General features: G+C 31.4%; 1 protein-coding gene across 8 annotated transcripts; it reads left to right on the forward strand.

The window, feature by feature from the left end:
* The first annotated feature begins 528 nt into the window (after positions 1-528).
* Positions 529-7,962, forward strand: LOC111885894 (phosphatidate phosphatase PAH2). Of its 8 annotated transcripts, none has more exons than XR_002848258.3 (11): positions 529-2,805; positions 3,769-4,016; positions 4,104-4,177; positions 4,825-4,909; positions 5,119-5,205; positions 5,295-5,367; positions 5,558-5,601; positions 5,843-5,971; positions 6,059-6,164; positions 6,949-7,029; positions 7,423-7,962. XR_002848258.3 is itself a non-coding variant. In XM_023882136.3 (11 exons), the coding sequence occupies exons 1-10, from the start codon at positions 1,353-1,355 to the stop codon at positions 7,000-7,002; spliced, it is 2,346 nt and encodes a 781-aa protein (XP_023737904.1). In that variant the 5' UTR covers positions 531-1,352; the 3' UTR covers positions 7,003-7,029; positions 7,423-7,954. The 8 variants fall into 8 exon arrangements, 6 of the variants coding, with proteins under 6 accessions (XP_052626515.1, XP_023737904.1, XP_023737902.1 ...); XR_002848256.3 differs by lacking the exon at positions 7,423-7,962 and adding an exon at positions 7,184-7,416; XM_023882136.3 differs by having other exon boundaries at positions 531-2,805; positions 6,066-6,164; positions 7,423-7,954.
* Positions 7,963-22,004: the final 14,042 nt, after the last annotated feature.

The following is a 22,004-nucleotide window of genomic DNA, read 5'->3' on the forward strand; positions in this document are numbered from 1 at the left end:
AAACTAAAAAACATATAATGGTATCACTTTATGAATAATTACTGAAAAATTTAAGATATATATGTAGTAACAATCACATGTGTGTGTTAAATAATAAATCATTAAGTATATTATACATATTAATCACCAAGTTGGCCGAGTTTTACAACATTGTTCAGTTCAGTAAGGGGCCGATCGCGGAGTACTCAGGATTCTGTAACTCACATCGGTAAGGGGCCGAGTAACAAGTACTCAGAGGAGTATTCGGCTAACTCGACGATTTTACAACACTGATTACCGTACACATCGATATGTTAACACCGAAAAAAAACGGTGATCCTAATAAGACATATTTAGACATCCTATGAATAATTTTTATAAAAAATCAACCTATAATTAACTATTTATAATCAATTTTAATTTATAAAAATATTAACTAGGTGTAGTGATGTCTTTTAGTAAAAAAAAAATTAAAAATAAAAACATTAGATATTACGATCAAATCAAATCATCGGCGTGTTAATTGACCATTATATCCCCAACGCCCCGTCTCCACACCAACTCCAACCTCCATCATTAACTACAATCTGACTCTGTTTCCTACGATTCATCGACATTTTCAAAGAAAAAGAATCGAACGAGCAGAACCCGAATTGCAAAAATTAACCTTTACGCCTTCAACCTTTGTCTCTCTTTAACACGACCATAACTGGGTTTCTCCCTCCAGGCCCAGTATCTCGACTCAGCCCCTTCGTTCCCCATTTTCATTCCTTCTTATTTCAATTTTCATCCATAGATTTGTGGAATATAAGAAGAAGATGAAACAAGAATCGGGAAATACAAGGGATGTGAAGAAGGGAAGGGCTGTCATTTTCTATGACTGTGCCGAAAACCATCATCAATCCGTCATGGGTTTGTGGTACAATCGAATCCTCTGAAAAGAATATGCTTTTCCCCATTTGCCAACTGTGTAATAATTCAATCTATCTGATATTGCTTGTTCTTTATTTTATTTGAAAAAAAAACAATCAATTCCGAATTGTCTACTTGTATCTAAATTTAGCAATTTTTCGTAGTCAAGCTTCCATCTTTGATTCCAATTACAGTTCGCTAGAGGCGCTTTTCTGGTTTTTAATTGAAACGTCTAGAGTTCGGAATCAGCTTCGCATTTCGTGTGGGGAATCAATAAGGTATCCCCAAAATTTGATCTTATTTAGTTTGGTCGCCTACTGGTCGAGGAATTTGGACAATCGGGGTTTACTGGAAACAACCGTTTACAAGATTTCGCGTCTTGTTTCAAATCTCTTCAAATTGATGACGAGATTTTAGTGAAATTGGGCGTGTGAATCTTGAACCTTTCAATTTAGGGAAGCATGTATGCTGTAGGGAAATTAAGTAGCTATATCAGTCAAGGGGTTTACACTGTTTCAGGCCCTTTTCATCCATTTGGTGGCGCTGTTGACATGGTTGTTGTTCAACAACAAGATGGTAGCTTGAAATCATCTCCTTGGTATGTTCGATTTGGGAAATTTCAAGGGGTTTTGAAAGCAAAAGAGCGAGTTGTTGACATTAATGTTAATGGGGTTGATGTGGGTTTCAATATGTATTTAGATCCAAGAGGGGAGGCTTACTTTCTCAGAGAGATTGATTCAGAGGAGGAAGTAGTAGAACCAGTTTCATCTCATTCAGTTTCATCACATTCTTCCATGTGTGAAGAAATAGATGGGAAAAACCATGAAAAGATCACAGTCAAGTCCAAAAGTATGAATTATGATTATGATGATTCTAATTCGGTTGATGGTAAGGTTTTGGGTAGGAATAACTCTAAAAGGTCTAGGATTTTAGGGTTTGTTCTTGGGAGAAGATCGATGAATGAACACATTTTGTCAAAGGAAGAAAATGATTCAAATGTTGGTAGAATGACAATGGAGGGTGAGATTGCAGCCGATTTGTTGGAGATGAATTGGTCAACCAATTTTTCATCAAGAAGTAACATGAACGATTGTAATAAAGAATCAAGAAAAGATAATGGGGAAATGGAAATCACTGGTGGAAGATTGGAAGGGAGTTTGGTTTTACATGAACAACACTTTGTAAATAAGCCAGAGACTTCCATTGTTGATAAAGAGATTCAAGAAGAAGAAAGTGTTTCTAAAGAGTGTTCAAGAACTCGATTGGATGATGAAAATGGTGCAGAAATGGATTTAATAAATGGTGAAGGGCCTTTAAAGATTGTGACAAAAGTTGCATCTAATGAAGAAGGAGATGCTTCTGTAGTTGTTTCATGTAGTACATTTGAAGTAAACGAATCAAATGAAATTTCTCCACCATTGGAATCCGAATTCCAAGATGTTAATGGTGATTCCATTGTAATACAAGAAGTATCCGAACAAATTGTGGAAGAACAATTTATCTTTAGTGATGTTGAAGATTCAAAACCGAGTTTCAACAACACCGAGCTAAAAGTCAATCCTCCACCAGTCAAAATCCATCAAGAACAATCGAAAGGTGAGAATAAAGTGGTGAAGGGGAACATTAAAAGGTATAGAAGTAATGTTGATATTCCTATGAATCGTGAAATTACAAAAGAGGAAATTGGGATGCAATCGAAATCACTTCCAAACATGTGGTCTCATTTTGATGATCCAATTCAAGATAATCATGAGGATTCACAATTTTATTCTCCTGTTAATAAATTTAGATCATCGAATTGGGATTTGGTTAGGGAAGATGCTTCAAGGATCATAAAAGCAAATTTGGAGAAAGAGTTATCACAAAATCCAGACACATTGACAAAGGATCTTAAAGATGGTGACATTGCAAATGGTAAGAGATTGTTTCTTGCATTTTATGTTTAAATCAAGAAAATAGACTTTAGAAATCACTTATTCGGTTACTCTACATATACATATATTTTGATAATTAATATCAAGAACACTAACAATTTTCAATGCAATTTCATTGATTTGTGTTGTATAGAAATATAGAATCCTACTTTCATTTCTTAATATTACATTATTGTACTTTGAAAAATGAGTTAATCTCAAAAAAAGACCTTATATTTTGTGTTTTTTTTTTTTGGATTAAACCTCAAATTTATTTTTTGCCTTAAAAGACATTGTATTTTTTTTCATTTTTCCCGAAAAGCCCTCAACTTTGTATTTTTTTTTTCCCGAAAAAACCCTCAACCTTCTAAATGCTTCCAAATAAACCCTCAACTTTTAAGCTTTTCTCGAAAAAAACCCACATTTTACAATTTTTTTTGGAAAAAAAACGACTGAAAGGGCCAGATCGGAAAAAATGAAAAAATACAAGGTCTTTTTCATGCAAAAAATAAATTTGAGGTTTCATCTGGAAAAAACAAAAAATATAAGGTCTTTTTTTGAGATTAACCCTTGAAAAATGTACCCAATTTTAGCAATGTTGTCATCCATATACAAAGGAATTTTCATAGTAGAATGCTAAAATTGGGTTATTATTTTTTTTTTTCAAACTAAAACGTCTAGATAAGAAATATATGTGAAATACAGTGCTTTAATATTAAGTGGTGAAGTGAAATTTAGGATCAATGATGATACAAAACTAGTGAGGACAAGATTGTAAAAAGGTCATACTTAATGTAGAAAGACTCATTTCTCTAACTTTCTCTATTAAGTCATTCTTTCTGTATTCCTTCAAAAAGAAACACACACGTATAGATTAAGTTTTGTTCACATCAAATCCATTAAGTAAAAAAGAAACAGAGTGTATTGTAGTCATCAAGATTTGAAGAGGAAATTGTATGTGTAGGTGGTGGAAGTTGGAGTCTATGGCCATTTAGAAGAATGGGAAGTAGAAACGTTTCTCCAAAAGAACAAATCACTAAAAAAGATTCAGATATTGACATTATACCTGATTCAGAAGCATCTACACCAAGTTCAAATAAGCATACAAGATCACTTACTCCAACATCTGAGCAATTAGCTTCTTTGAATTTATCAGAAGGGAAAAACACAGTAACCTTCACATTTTCAACATCGGTTTTAGGGCCTCAAAAGGTTAACAAAACTTCCTCTAATTTGTTTTTTTCTTTTTTTTTTTTTGTATCTTGTTTTTATAGCTTACTTGATGTATATGTGTCTCAGGTAGATGCTAGCATTTATTTGTGGAGGTGGGATACTCGTATTGTCATCTCAGATGTTGATGGAACAATTACAAAGTAAGATTTTTTTTTTTTTTTTTGAAGATAAAGTTGGATAATTGTGGTGTGTTTAGTTTATATTTAGCCAATGATTAATTGTTATTATCACTTGCACATTGATATTTAAGAAAGAGTTGCTTTGTAGTTTGTAGTTGATGGAAAAAAGTTAGGTAAGTACTCTGTTGTAACAAGCTCAAATGAGGTAAAATACCTAAATTACCCCTCCACTAATAAGATGCTCGTTATTTTGCTAAGTTTCCCATATTACCCCTTTCTTTAAATTGTGAAATGTTGGAGCATGATTGCCTCTTATAAAACCATATTAATATTTAAGGGGAAACTGCATAGAAAAGTATTGCAATTTACTGAATCTTGTATGGTGTGTTTGAAAATGCATATAGTTTAGGGACTGTTTGGCTGTTTCCATAAACTTGTGGACCTATCTTGCAAATTCATCCGAGTAATTCTTTGTTAGTTCTTATGTTTATAGCATCAATTTTAACAATTTTTTCATTTCAAGTGCTATGCCACTAACAAATCTGAAAAACTTAAAATCATATATGTACACACAACAATTGAATTAAATTATCTGTAGAGCATTAGAATTTGGAAATTATTTTTTCATTTAAATCTTAAATAAAAACACATGTGCTCCTTTCTTACAGATCTGATGTTCTTGGACAATTTATGCCCTTGGTTGGAAGAGATTGGTCTCATATTGGTGTAACACATCTATTTTCAGGGATTAAGGTTTGTTGTAAAAATTAAAAATTGCAATATTCGACTCATTTGTAGTTTTAATATAAGTATTTTGACTATTATATGCTCTAATCATGACAAATAAGAGAATCTTGAGGACTAAAATTAATACTATCAAGTTGTTTTTTTTTTTTCTATATTTTGTTAAAAAGAAACATCACTTTTTTTTTTTCAATATATGAATTGTTTTCATGTTGTAGGAAAATGGATATCAAATGCTTTATTTAAGTGCTCGGGCAATTTCTCAAGCATCAATCACTAGACAATTCTTGTTCAACCTAAAACAGGTTTAATAAAGATTAATTCTTTATTTTCCATAAAAGGAGAATTATTATTATTATTATTTTTGGCGAATTAACAAATAATTAATTTGTAGGATGGAAAGGCTTTGCCAGATGGGCCTGTTGTTATTTCTCCTGATGGACTTTTTCCTTCTCTTTTTCGTGAAGGTAATGTTTTAATATAATATAATCTTGTTTTTTTTTTTTTTTTTTTTTTTTTTTATATAATCTTGTATTGAGATCACTTTTGGTTTAAAAAAGTAGATAGATTGACTATTGTGCCCATGTGGGATGTTACTGTTAAGTCTCATAACTCCTATGAATGGGTATCTAAAATTACTTTACTACCCTTTTGCAGTTATAAGAAGAGCTCCACACGAATTCAAAATTGCTTGCTTGGAGGTGAGTATGTATATATAAACAAAGAAATTTGACACATAATTTCGGAAATCGTTTGACTATTTGTCAAATGTCTAAAATACCCTTTTAATAAAGATAAGAATAGAAGAAGCTTGTGAAAGTAAATTAAATATTAGTTTCATACAAACAAATTTTCATGGGACAAAAGGAGTTGTGTTTCTTCATTAATGGTTCATGTTAAATGACAAAAATGACCCTCATAGCTATTATTTCGGATCCTCAGGATATCAAGGCATGTTTTCCATCCGATAGGAATCCATTCTATGCTGGCTTTGGAAACCGAGATACAGACGAATTTAGTTATGTCAAAGTTGGAATACCAAAGGGAAAAATCTTCATAATCAATCCTAAGGTTACATAAAAACATTAATAATTATGTTCTTAGCATTCGTTAAATTCAACAATCATAAGTTAAAATTATAATTTTTGTATTTTGGAGTTTATAGGGAGAGGTTGTAGTGAACCGATGCATCGACTCAAAATCATATGCTTCACTTCATGCTCTTGTCAATGGCATTTTCCCTCCAATATCTGTGCATGAAGAGGTTTGAATTTCTACAACTTGTCTTTATGATTCACTCCATTGTTGTGTTTATTTTTGACTTAATGAAACACTTAATGGGTTAATTACTTAATATGTAAAATCATACATAGTTGTTTCCTTATGACATAATGTAGAAAGAATGAGTTTAAGGGGTTAAGCCAAAAAAACGTGGCTTAATGTATAAAGAAACTAACCCTTTACCTATTTGTCCTTTTTCTTTTTCGAGGGTGTTTGGGATTCCATTTAAAAACAACTTATTCACTTTTTGAAAAGTCAATAAGTCAAAAAAAGTGTTTGGCGATATGAAGAGGACTTTTAAAATAATTTCTTCAAAAAGGAGATTTCAATAAGTTGAGGTTTCTAACTTTTCAGAACTCCTTATAACTTGTTGGGTTGTAAAAGACAATATTACCCTAAAATACCACTTAAAACATGTATAAGCTAAGTGAAAAAACTTTTCAAAAAACAACTTTTTGACTTGTTAACTTTTTCCCCCCACAAAAGCTATAATCCAAATGCTTTTTTAAAAACTCTTTTTTGCCTAAAAGTCCTCTCAAGTTAAAGTTGATAACTAATATAAAATTATTCTTTTTGGAAATGTAAGGGTAAAATGGTCATTTAATCTCATACAGACAATTTATTCGATGTAGAAAAGAAACAAAACTTATGTATACAACACTTTATCCAGACAAACATCATTACCCATAAAATATTTCCAAGAAAGAAACCCTAAATTTATGATACATTTTCTTTAGCAATGTTTAATTTGTTGTGTTTGTTTGTAGGAGGATTATAACTCATGGAACTTCTGGAAACTTCCACCTCCAAACATGGAGTAACTTGAGATAAAAGACATCCACAAGAATGTAATTAAACACTTCCTTTTTCCACTTCACTAGAATCACACACAAATAGAATCATTCAAAGTAGAAGAAACACATCGAACCGAAATTGCCACCACTATTGAAAAAGTTTTTTTTTTTTTTTTTTTTTTTTTGTTTTTTTTTTTTTTTTGTGTAGGCAGACATTGGAATTATTTCCATTTATATAAATTCAAAACACAAATCACATATATGTTTCACAACTCTTTATTTACTAAAAAAAAAAGAGTAAAGAGATCGTTTTCAAGTGCATAATCATCATGCATGGGTCATTTAGTCATTTTGGTACCCAATTCCTTATGTGCAAACTTCAAACCTTATCAAACATCTCTTAAATTCTTTGATTGTGAGTTGTAGTTTGATTTCTTGAAAGAACAGATGATGAGATGAGAGATGTGAAGGAGTTGCTGCAAATTTGTAGTAAGAATGTAAGATAATTGGAATTCTTGATATATGTTCAACTATTCTTCCACCTTGTTTCTTTTTCTTTGCAACCACTGAATCTTTTAATGGCTGAAAAGCTTGAGCTTTGAAAAGATTTAAAGGAAGAAGGCAGTGCATTAGGCTTTTTAGAATGTTACATGTATATGAACTATAGTTTAAATTTGAATGAACTAATGTTGTAAGTGATAGATTGAAGAGTACTAAAATTAGTTACTACTTTTATTTGAAAAATAAGATTGAAAGTCAAAATATAACAAGGTGATATCTATTTTCTCATTATTTTAATGGTAAAATACATGAGACAAATATTTCTTCTTTTCGTAACATTATATTTTTGTAACCCCAATTGATCTTTTATATTAAAGGAAAACACATAGCGTAAGTCTTGCACCTATGACATCTAATAAACAATGCTACATGCCAATCTCTAAACCAATCAAATTTGCTAAATCGACTTTAATTAATCTAACAAAGAATTGAGTATTTCTAATGTCAGTGGTTGAGAAACCAACCAAAGAAATGAAATGACAGTCCATAATTTTAAAGGTTAAATACAAGAAATGTCAATATATTTTTTCCCTTATTATATACTTTCATATTTTCTTATTACAACAAGTACTTCCAAATTAATTTTCATCATGTCATTGTATTTTGAAAAAAATACTTTATATATAAATAGGCACTCTGTTGATTTGAATTACGATGACATGACATAATTTAAAAGCTTTTATTAGCCAGTGAGCCAATGCTTTATTTGTTATTGTGTAAAATGCTATTTGGATACTCTTTCCTTCAACGCTTATTCCTTTTTTTTTTTTTTTTTTTTTCATCTTAAGCTATTACGTTTTGAAATACCCGCTGGTGACCAACCAATGGCTAAAAATGAAAAAAAAATTCCAAAATGTAATGGATTATTGGAAACAAAATAATGCTAGGGTAAAACGCAAACTGAGACGTAAATGTTGGGAATAAATACCAAAGGATATTTAGCTTAGCGGTAAAGAGTGACTCTCTCAAATGAGAGGTCATGAGTTCAAGTCTCACTAGGAGACATAAGTGGTGTTTAGGATTAGAATATGAGTAAAATAGTTTGCTGTTTCAAAAAAAAAAATATATTGGGGATAAATATTTATTTGATACAAAATTTTATGTCATCATAACATGTTTGCCGGCCAAAAACCTAAAAATGAAAGTTTTTCAAAATATAATGACATATAAGGAACAAAAAGAAGTTCAAAACAAGTTTGTATAAATAATGACTTTTGTGTCACTAACCCAAATTAAAATGTATCAAACATGATCTTAGAAGATGACAACAAATGATGTTAAAAAACGACATCATTTCAAATTAAAAAAGTTTCCCCACAAAAATTGTTCAAAATCTATAAATTCAGACAAATTCTACTACAAAAAAATCTTTATTACTTGAAAATTAACAAGGTTCTCCCTCCAAATTTTTTAAAATCCATAATAGAAATATTAGTTTTAACACCAAAAATAATCAACACCATATATTGTCTTCACAAATATTAGTTTGATACAATCGTCCAAGCCATTCCACACTCCTACCCTAGTGAAGTTTTCCGTAAAACTAAAACAAACCTGTATATTTATTTAGGGTAACCACCTATGATCCTCGACTCTTCAACATAGTTTACAAAATCTTCATTTGGTTTTTCTTCATATACATGCCCTTTTCAATCATGTTTGTGAATAATTTGGATGCAATGACTTTTGTCTTTCTCTTTTTTGATGATGGTCCAACATCTAAGTGAAAAATTTAGTATGCTCAAGAATCATATTAAACTATTAAAGTGATATTTCTAATTAACATATGATACTAATGAGTCACACTTACAACAACTTGATATACTTGATTATTTATTAGAAATTGATTCTAATAAATATTCAATAAACTCTTATAATTAAATTGAAAATTATTTATTTCATGGAAATTATAATTTTCATTAGCAAGTAACATAATATATCATATGGTATGATTTATTAAGTCATGTACACCATTTTGAACCAAAATGACTTTTTGTCTTTTACCAAAATGTTAAGGTTTATATTTTATAAAAGAGTTTATAAAATTTACCAAGTTTGACTTCTTTATTCTTCTTAAAACCGTGAGAATGCATGCTTGCATGCAAGTGATGGGGTTTTTGATTATTTAAAAGGAAAGAAACAATGCTTTAAAGGTATGGGAGACAAGTAGGCTTTAGGAGACATAATTGTCTTAAAGTCTTAAGGACTTATGGTCCTTAAAAACACTTTATGCATATAAAAGATAAGGCTTGCACTTGCTCTTGCTTCTTGATGCAAATGGCCGAAAATAATCCTATCCCACTCATTCTCTCTTAATTAGTTAAGAGCTTTGAAGATTACTTGATTTTACATGCCCTATTTAAGTTCATATTGGTTATGAACTTAAAGCTTAAGGGTTTAAGAGTTTATGGACTAACATCTACATCAAGTTGAGTCATTGTTGGTGTCTAAAAGGCTTCAAATTATTCATCAACTTCCAAGCCTCCTAAGAGGATCCAAAGAACAACAAAGGTTGTAATTTCTTCATCCTTTCTATGGTTGGTATTTTATCTTTCTATAACTTATAAGATGATCCTTGGTGGGTATAAAATGTTATGTTATGTTCGAGATTTGAAGTCTTCCGTTTGCCATAATTTTGTAGTTTTGAAACTAGTTTTTGAAATAAAACCCAATAATTGGTATCAAGAGCCACCTTGCAAGTTTGGTTAGATTTTTTGATTTTGGAAAGGAAAAATTGCAATAAAGTCCTTACATATTGTCCTCATAATCCCTATACCTTTTTTATTCCATTAAGTACCAAAAACCGGTAATCGTATTCAATTTAACCGTTTTACCCGGTCAACAGGTCATTCAACTTTCAAAAATTACACTTTTGATGCAGATTTCAATATTTATTACAAATTGATACAAATCATGAATTTAAAACTTTATTGTATAATTTATGGCCTTATACCCCACCCACCTTAGGATTTCAGTTGTGAGGAGGCCGAAATCTCATCCTAGAATACCCTTAGGGCCGAAATCACCCTTTAAAGGGTGATGCTTATACCAAAAGCCCTCCCATATGGAGCCCCAAGACCGAAATCACCAAGATCCAAGCCACTAAGACCGAAATCAACACCACCCAAAAGCCTTGGCCGAAATCACATGTGATTTTTGCCATGCTAAGGAGTTTCAATGGGGTTTTCGGCCAAATAAAGTAGATATGAAGTGTTGACTTTATGATTAGATGTGTAATTCCTTTTCCCATGCACAATTCGACAGTATCCCAAGCAAACCCCCAGTGAATAAGCATATTATCCAACAAATAACTAGGCATGAGTCCTATCACCTTTACTTCTTAAAAATCACAGGAAGCACCCAAACCCCACCATTTCTTCATCCTACTTCCTGTTAACTTTCCTTCTTCTCTCAAGAATTCATTTCCAATTTCCAAAGGATTTTTAAGCTACAAGTTCATCCTTAAATTTTAAGTAAGTATTTTCATGATAACCTAGTGTTTATATACATTTTTATGTTGATTTCATCATCTTTACACACATTAATATGTGTTAAACACTTAGGATAATACTCTTTCCAAGGAAGTGCATCAATCTCATTCAAGGGTTTAGGCTTGAAATCTTCACTTTATCACCTCAAATAACCCACAAATCCACTTAAGGTGAGTTCATACCCCCATATTTTCAAGCTTTTTCATGTTTTTAGGGGGAGAATACAAGTCAAAATTTGTTTATCATACAAATATTTGCATGTTTCATCTTTATGTTAAAATATGAGATATTGTTTGCATAAGATGTGGTTATCACTATTTACTATGTGTATATGTAAATGTTTATATACATGTTCTTGACAAACAAACATGATAAACTATAACTGGTATAGTTTGGGAGTGACAAACACTACACTATTATTTCAGAAGAGATAAATAATTATTAAAAGTACAATTATTTTACTTACAAGATGACGAATTTTCAGTACACTAGACGTAAACCGATTGATACAGATTTGTGAGACACTACTTCATTGTACCCACCAGAGTACCCACTAAAGTCTTGATTTATAACCAGAGACAAGAGTCTCTTGTAGGGAGAGCGTGACACTTGTGTATAGATCTATACGGGATTGACAACCCCGCACCTAAACTGTTAGCTGCAGTTAGACCGACAGGTCTGGGGTGACAAATGTCGTACCATTCCGATGCCTGAAGAACGTCGTTCAGGCCACTAGTCGTATTAGTATGGTTATAATAAGTCACATAGGGTATTAACAAACATTTGGTTTACGGGTTAACATACATTCAAGTAGTTTTATATAAAGATAAAATTACAAACCACTACTTTTTAGTACAACATTACTTACATTTTTAGTCATTGGATTAAGACTTATAGTTCATTTATAAGAAAATATTGGATTTTCTGGAAGTATACACTATCTTTTATACGAAACAGTTATAAAATCCTTCGCATACAAAAATGCTTATGAAATCACCAACTTAATTGTTGACACTTTTCAAAATCACTTGTATTCTCAGGAAACCAGTAAACAGGTAACTATAAGGATTTTTGGTGGATGGGACGTCGTCGCATCTCGCTATCTCATTTTTGTCACATGCATATGTTATCATGTAAACAATATTTTTGGGTACAGTGTAAACATATTAAATATTCAATGCAATGGTTGTGATGTTTTGATCTCTATTATTCAATTGTTATGATACTGTACATGAGTCATCCGCTCCCGGACGTTTCCGCCGTTCAGGTTTAGGGGTGTGACAAATGGTCCCTCCCCATAAGAATTTTTTCAAACAATGTCCATAATTTACTCTTCATACCCCTGCTCCCATAATTTCTTTCATATTTAGTCCAACAGTTACCATTCAACCCCTTAGACTCCAAAATCTCTTCAAATTATGTCTTAATAATTTACCAAATAGTCCCTGCCTTCCTAATTATTTACAAAACCAATCCGGAACTTACACCTTTAATCCCTAACTTCTAAAATTATGATAGTCAACTCCTCGAGACCCACAGCTTGTTATATTATTATTGATTTTAGGGCTTTCATTCATTAATTTGTCTATTTATTTATTTAATAAACGGGGTGTTACAGTCTTGCTCATGTCTCATTAATGGTTTATCCGCAATTAGTTTTTGTATGAATATTCATAGCACAACATAAGAAAATAATTGGATAATCAAAAAAGATACAACCATTAATTTTTAAATATTATATTTAATTTTTAGAAGCCCTTTGTTACACATTGGCAAACATCATTAAAACAGAATTCACTTGTTTTGAATAACAAAAATGTATTAAAAACTAAAAGGAAGCTAGCACAAACAACTTACAAATTTAGGGAAACAATAGGATTATAAAGCTAACATACCGAACTAAGATTGCGCTTTTTTACATCTATTGCTGATCCAAATAAGAAAAAGATACAATATCATCCAAAATAGACGATTTTTTAAGCTTGGCCATTCCAAAGGGAAAGTTGTTGCGAATTGCGAAACATTCATAAGACCCTAAAGGTGGTGATAATAACTAAACCAAAACACATCTTTCAGATTCAATGAAGCCTCAAGTCATCTGCCCATCTAGTTACCCATGTGATCCAACTAGTTAGCGGTGTAATAAAGGTGTAAACGAGACAAACTGAGATCGAGCTCAGTAGGCTCAGTTCTAGCTCATTCGAACTCGTTCAAATTCATAGGGATCAAAATTGAGCTCGGATCATTTCGAGCATTGATTTTTCAAAGCTCGAGCTCGGCTCATGGAGGATTTAACATGCTCAAGCTTGACTTATTTATTCGGCGAGCCTAAACTCGGTTCAAGCTCACCTCAGTTAATAGTCAACTATGAGGCTTGTTTCAATTTTAAAACTCGTTTATCATTATTTGATATTTAATGTTTTGTATTTAATTATTCAATTATAATAAAAGTTATATTATATAAATATGCATAGGCATGTTTAGGCTCGCAAGTAATCAAGCTCGGAAGATGATGAGCTCTAGGCACAATAAGACACCAAATATCCATGACATCAGGTAAAAAACAAAATAAATGTTACATGGATTCTTGCTCCAACTCACACAACATAAAAACCGTATAATCCAAGTTGATCCCTTTTTTTTTTTTGTTGAAAGGCTGAGATAAGTAGGAATATGATTAAGGGCGACTCTCGAAAGCAATATGTTCAAGTAGGAAAAAAATTCTTCCATCTAGTTGACACTTTACTAGTACACAAAATGCCGTTGTCAAGAAAAGCTCTAGCGGAGGAGACCGAAGAACTCCCCACTCAAATCAATTCCCTCAAACCAACCAATCATTTTTTTGTCCATAAAAACAAAATTCCACAAATACCCCTCCAAACCAGCCTATTAAGCTTGCTCGACACATCCTGGAGGCTGTCTATGCAAAAATCGAACCTGATCCACTATGGAAATCTCGTCCGCCACAAAACTATCTATCATATCAGCTTAAGCATAAATTCGAGGATATGTATCATTTATATCAAACAATGGCCGATTAATCCAAGTATGCGTCCAAAATATAATGCCTTTCTATTTCCCACTCTAATACTACAAAACTTGTTGAGACTAAAACTTTTTGATTGAAGTTGCGACATAACCCAACCCATGTTAATCAACAGATCACTACACCATTAAAGACATCATTAATGGCAGCAACTTAGATATTCTCCCCACGAATATCTTTAATAAGATACATATAACTCTAGTTATGTTCTTAGCATTCGTTAAATTCAACAATCAAAGTTACAATTTTATTTATTTATTCTTTATTATTATTATTATTATTTATTTTTGGGTTTTATATGGAGAGGTTGTAGTGAACCGATGCATTGACTCAAAATCATATGCTTCACTCCATGCTCTCGTCAATGGCATTTTCCCACCAATATCCGTGCACGAGGAGGTTTGAATGTCTACAACTTGTCTTTATGCTTCACTCCATCGTATGTTTATTTTTGACTTAATGAATCTAATGGGTTAACTACTTAATCTATAAAATCATACATGGTTGTTTCCTTTTGACATAATCTAGAAAGAATGAGTTAATGGTTTAAGCCAAAACACATGGCTTATTAACCCTTTACCTATTTATCATTCTTCTTTTTCCTCGGAACCCCTCTCATGTCAAAATTGATGAATATTAATAAAATTGATAACTATTGTGAACATCTTTCTTTATTATGTAACGGTAAAATGGTCATTTAATCACATACAAACAATTTATTCGGTCTAGAAAAGAAACAAGCCTTATATATACAACAGTACTTTATCTAGACAAACATTTCTAGAAGTGTTCATTCGTTGTAAAAGAAAAGTGCAAAAACAACTCCTAAATTTATGATACATTTTCTTCAGCAATGGATTAATGGTTCATTTCTATAGTGTCTTTAATGTTTTAATTATTCGTTGTGTTTGTTTGCAGGAGGATTATAACTCATGGAACTTCTGGAAACTTCCACCTCCAAACATGGAGTAACTTGAGATAAAAGACATCCACAAGAATGTAATTAAACACTTCCTCTTTCCACTTCACTAGAATCACACACAAATAGAATCATTCAAAGTAGAAACACATTGAACCCAAAATTGTCACCACTATAGAAAAAGTTTTTGTTTTCGTGTAGGCAGACATTGGAATTATTTCCATTTATATAAATTCAAAACACAAATCACAAATACGTTTCACAACTCTTCTTATTTACAAAAAAAGAAAAAGAGATGGTTTACAAGTGCATAATCATATCATGCATGGCTCATTTCGGTATGATTCTGATACCCAATTCCTTATGTGCAAACTGGATTAGATTCTCAATCTCACATTCATCAACAATACCATTCCCGTTTCTATCAGCAGCTTTGATTCCAGCCTTTCCTTTCCAACCGGAAAACCATCCTCCGGTGGCTTTTACAAGCTGCTGGAGCTCGGTTTTGCTGATTCTGCCATCTTTATCAGTGTCAAACCTCATCAACCATCTCTTAAATTCTTTGATTGTGAGTTCTCGGGTGCCATCATCATCAGAATGGTTCATTGAAGTCGTCTTGAATGCCATGTTTGATTTCTAGGAAGAACAGGAGATGATTGGTGAGAGTTGTGAAGGAGTTTCTTTAAGTTTATAGTAAGATAATGGAATCATTGATATCTTTAAACTAATCTAACAACTTGTTTCTTTTTCTTTGCAACCACTGAATCTTTTAATGGACGAAAAGCTTGAACTTTGAAAAGGTTTAAAGGGAGAAGGCAAGTGCATTGCACCTTCTTAAACTATGGGAGTTGGTTAATGTATTAAGCTTTTTTTAGGCAGGGTTTGTCTAGGCATATGTGATTATACATCACACGTTAGCAACTTTATCCTAATACAAGTAATTTTACTATTATAATTTAATAGATTTGTCAAATTGCAAAGGATAAAATGTATAAATATAATATTATAAGTTAAAATAGGATTAGTATTATAGTTCTTTAGAAAAAGTTTGGCACATGCACATGGGAATGGAAAGTACATGGCATAACTTTAGATTATGTTGAAACGAACAAAATAACATGACAAAACATGATGTTAAAAGATGACAAAATGCGATGTTAGAAAATGACATAATTTCAAAATTATTAAAGTTTTCCTACAAATTGTTCAAAATTCATAAATTACAAAATAATCAACATTACTTAAAAATTAACAAGGTTCTTCCCCAAATTGTTTAAAATTCATAATAGAAATATCAGTTATAACACAAAATATAACTAACATCATATATTGTCTTCACAAATATTAGTTTAATAAATACGTCCAAGCCATTCCACACTCATACCCGAGTCAAGTTTTCCGTAAAACTAAAACAAACCTGTATATTTATTTAGTGTAACCACCGATGGTTCTCAACTCTTCAACATAGCTTACAAAATCTTGGGTTTAAGTGTAGAAGATGTAACAACATTAACCATTTTTTGGTTTTTCCTCATAGACATGCCCCTTTTCAATCATCTTTATGATTTCTTTGGATGCAATGACTTTTTCCTTTCACTTTCTTGATGATTGTCCAACATTTAAGATCGGATGAAGGTGCATTATTTGGAAGATTAGCCGCATGCTTCTTTTTCCACATTTAGATTTAGTAATGCATCAGATGCAATGGGTGCAAATGTGGTTGTACTTCTTTTAGCTTGAGTTTTACCACACATGGTCTTCAGGCGCTGACACGATATACTTTTTGTGTGGATGTTTATAACACAACATAAGAAAATGACTAAAAATAATTAGATAATAAAAAAATACGACCACTAAATTTTAATAATTCCTTTAAATTTTTAGGAGCCTTAGTTGTTACACATACGCAAGCATTATCAAAACGAAATTTACTTGTATTGAGTATCATATTTTTTTAGAACGATAAAAATGAATTAAAACTAATAAGGAGCTATATAGACAGGTACAAGCAGAGAAAAAAAGTTGATGATTTTTAAAGTAGACTATGAGAAAGCCTATGATTCTATGATTCTATTTGCTGAGATTTCTGCTTCAAATGTTACATTTCATGGGGTTTGGTACAAAATGGATCTCATGGATACATGGGTGCGTGAGATCATCGTGGTATCCTTTCTTGGTTAATAACAACCCTACAGTCAAGCTTCATAGGGGGTAGACAAGTGGACCCGATTTCTTATTATTTGTTGATCATTGCAGCAGGGATTACATATTGCTATAGAATGTGCGGTAGTTCATGGTTTGTTCAAACGCATGGAGATTGGTTCTTATTGTATACTCTTATCACTTGTTTTATGCAGATGATGGGTATTCATCATAGAGTGGGATGAGGCTAATGCTGATAACTTGGTTCGTATTCTCCAACGTTTTTATCTTGTCTCGGGGTTCAAAATTAATGTAATGTCCCAAATTTCAAATTAAAATTTCCATTTTTAATAATAATAAAACCATCTCAATTTCATTCCAAAGGCAAATAATTATCCAAAGTATAAGTTTGACAATTCCAAAACCGAATACCATAGTAACAACGACAGAAGTCATAAAGTGTGAAAATCTCTGAAGGATGGGTACATTACACGATCCATCTCTGGTCTAAGTGTTAAACTGCGTGTCCAATCCATATTTTGAAAAAGTAACTTTGATCGTCCTTTATATTAAAGGGTGTACGTTTCGTCCATATCAGACATGTAATGACTAAACACACAATTTTTCACTTGACCTAAAGACGAACCGTGTAATTTATTCTACATGTACATTTTCTATTTTTTATTTAATAGATTTTCCCAATTGCAATGGATTAAATTTAAAAGTATAATACTATAAATGAAAAAAAGATTAGTATTATAGTTCTTTTGAAAAGTTTGGTATATAGGAAGTACATGATATAACATAATACTATTTGTGAGACCTATGTATTATACGAGTTTATTAATAAAAACTAAATATGAAGATCTAAAAATTTATGAAGTTTTAATCTATACGGAAAGAAAGAAAAATATTGAATTACTGAAATATAATGTTCAATTATTATTTTTTAACCTTTTTAATTTCTTTTTTAAATTAAAAGAATAATTTAAATAAATAAACAAATTAAATAATTAGATTCAATTTATAAATTTAGAAATTAGAAGCAAAGTTGTATTAATAAATTGATATGCATTTATCATTACATTTATTACAGTTATTATATTTAAATATCATGTGAAATTTAATAAAATAGAAAAACCTTAAAATAATAAATGGAAAAATAATAAATTAATTTATTTAGAAAATGATGTGTATCAAATGCAATGAGAATATGACATTTGACAAATATGATTTTGATTTATTAGGATAGACATGATTATTAGTTGGTATAACAATAGGTAAGGCCGAAGAGAAACAAAGTATTTATGTGTTTGTTAAACTTAAAAGATGACAACATGATGTTAGAAAACGCCATCATTTCAAAATTAAAAAAGTTTTTCTAAACTAATTGTTCTAATATAAAATAATCAACATTACTTTAAAATTAACATGGTTCTTCCCCCAAACTGTTTAAAATCCATAATAGAAATTAACAAGGTTCTTCCCTCAAATTGTTTAAAATCCAAAGTAACCCTCATCATATATTGTCTTCATCAATATTAGTTTGATAAACTCGTATATTTATTTAAAATCCAAAACAACATTGCCGCCTCCTACCTTAGTCAAGTTTTCCGTAAAACTAAAAGAAACCCGTATATTTATTTAGAGTAATCACCCATGGTCTTCAACTCTACAACATAGTTTACAAAATAGTCAGATTAGGTGTAGAAGATGTAACAACATAACCATATTCTTGTTTTTTTTCCTCATATACATGCCCCTTTCAATCATCATTGTGAATAATTTGATGCAATGACTTTTGGCTTTTTCTTTCTTGACGATTTTCCAACATCTAAGAGCGAATGAAGGTGAATTATTTTGATGATTAGACACATGTTTATTTTTCCACATTTATATTTAGCAATGCATTAGGTGCAATAGGCGTAAATGTAGTTGTATAACACATAGTCTTCATCCGCTCATGCATCATTAATGATTTATTCATGATATAGTTTTTGTTTGAATGTTTATAACACAACACAAGAAAATTACTAACAAGTAATTTGATAATAAAAAAGATATATAGGATCACTAAATTTTAAATATTATTTTAAATTTGTAGGAGTCTCAATTGTTACACATTAGCAAGCATCATTAGACTGAAATTACTTGCATTAAGCATGTCATATTTTTTTTAGAATGAAAAAACGGATTAAAAAGTAATAAGGGACAATAAACGAGTACAAGAAGTGAACAAAACAAAGAAACATGACAACATCAACAATTTTTTTTTATTGCAGATAAGAATTAGTTAGTTTGAAAGAGACTTATAACAAAAAAACTCACTACAAACGTTCAAACACTCAATAAAACCAACCTCACTACAACCCTCTGCCTATTCTACACTCAATCTAATCTAAAGATGAACAATGATTACAAGAGTAAGAAAGTTATGAACAAACCCTAGATGGAAACCCTAATCGCTGAAGAGCACGAAGAGTGAATATGTTTGAGTTATGTATGTGAATTATGAAGACTCATACACATACTATCACATTATATATGACAGGTGAGAACCGGGTATGAGTATAACCCGTGTGTTCTATGATCTTTGATCAGATATGAGCCACTAGCCAACATAGTCTAATACTTGACAAAAAAACACCCTCCTACAACAATTCTTCATAAAAGAAACTTTGACACATATAATAAATAGTAAATAAGGCAAAAAATTTAAAAAGGATATATGAAAAGGATATTAATTATGAGCAATGAGAAGTTTGAAGTATAAGAAGAGTGTATACATCAACACCCCTTACAAACTAATCATTGTTCCATAAACGGATCAACTAACCCCATCTGTCCACACAAATAGTCAGGTTGACTAGAAGTCAACCCTTTAGGAACATGAACAACTTTCTTTGAGGTTCTTGAACAATAGGATTCAACACCAATTTAATTGCATAATCATTATCACAATAGATTGGCACAAGTGTAAGACCTTTAACCCCTGTAACACCCCATTTTCACCTTATAGTATAGACGACCAGTTATGTAAATATAGGTTCTTGATAAAATACAATTTAGGATAAAATAGCTTTGATAAAACTCATAGTAATCGTAAAAGCAAACTTATGCATATAAAGAATGCCTAAGTCTAACTTTGTAGGAGGAAGTTATGATTTTTAGAAGTTTCAGCACAACAACGTGCGACACATAAACCAAAATTAAGATCAGTTGATTGTTAGGTAAAACAATCTAAATGAGAGTTGAAGATATTGTCAATACCTATCTGTTGATATAAAGACAGTCAAGAATGGATATCGTATGAGAGATTTATCATTTCTATACAAACTTTTGCAGTTTAAGCATATAAAAATATCACTTTAAAAATAAAGTGAGAATTAACCGATGGAGTCTAAATGAAAGTTTTAGATCTCGTCTATAGCTACGTGTGGATATAAAGAACGTCAAAAACGGAGCTCGTATGAAGAAGTTAAAAAATTTACAAAATCTGCATTTTGCACAGGACACATAGCATGCAAAAAACATGAAACACACTTCGAAAAGGTGGCAACACAGACCATAGAGAAGATGACACGTGCATAAAATGGTTGGGGAGACATTACCTAAAGCACATAGTGCACACCTTGAAAGGAATGATGTGTATACATACAAATCTCCTATAAATAGCATCAAACCCCCTCATTTCTTCCACACACATCCAAAACTGTCTCTCTGGAATTTCTACTTCTTTTGTTCGCATTTTCCCTAGATTCTAGAAGTTTGAGTCAAAGTTCTGGCTGAAAATTTCTCAGTTTTTGCTAGAAAGTCTCTATAAGTTTTTTTTTTTTTTTTTTTTTTTTTTTTTTTTTTTTTGAAGAGAAAGTCTCTATAAGTTAGGCTACACTTACTATGCTTTAAATGTAACTTATATTTATATTGATAGTCGTTGTTATAAATATATAATTAACATTTATCAGTAATTCTAGTTATAATGCTGATTGATATACTTATGGGAGGAGTCTAAAATGGTCATGTTGTGTCACACCCCAAAACCTGAACGGCGGAAACGTTCTGGGGCGGACGACGTCATGTACAATATCACAACAAAGCATAATAGTAAACAAGAAACAACATCATCCATTGCATTAATAATATAATTTAATACAAGTGTGTTCTGTATAGTTTATAAGACACCAAAAACATGAATCAAAATAAAAGATGAGTCTTGAATGTGCTCCATCGTCTCAAATGCTAGCATTGGTACCTGTTTACTGATGACCTGAGAATACAAGTCATTTTGAAAGAGTTTATCAACTTTAAAGCTGGTGAGTTCATAAGCATTTTAGTGTCATTGTTTGTATGAAAATGTTTGTAAGTGATTGATGTATAAGTTTGTAGTAAATGTTTGTATCTCCTAGGAAATCCTACGTTTTCTACTAAAAGTAGCCTTCTACTAAGGCATCAATTGTTCTGTATGTTTGTTTCTTGTAAAAGTGTGTATTTTCCTAAGTATGACTATCATTAATAAAATATAGTTTATACTATTCATGTGAGAAGATCACAATGTGAATGCAATGGGAAAATAATAAAGTACTGCAGTGTTGTATTATAGTAACTACTATTGTACTAACTACCTTAAACCGATTGTTAATTAAGGTATAATGTGATATGATTGTAACCATACTTGATCGACTTAGTTAAACACGACACTCGAAGACGTCGAAATGGTATGACATTCGTCACCCGTAGACCTGCAGGTCCCGCTGTAGCTAGCAACAAGGTGTAGGATGGTCAGTATAGTTTAGATTTATAAAAAAATTCACGATCTCCCTCCAGGAGACTCTGGTTACAAAACCAGCCATAGAAGTGATGCCATGCCCCG

The sequence above is a fragment of the Lactuca sativa genome, chromosome 4 (genome assembly GCF_002870075.4).
Source record: "Lactuca sativa cultivar Salinas chromosome 4, Lsat_Salinas_v11, whole genome shotgun sequence".
In the NCBI taxonomy this organism is placed as follows: domain Eukaryota; kingdom Viridiplantae; phylum Streptophyta; class Magnoliopsida; order Asterales; family Asteraceae; genus Lactuca; species Lactuca sativa.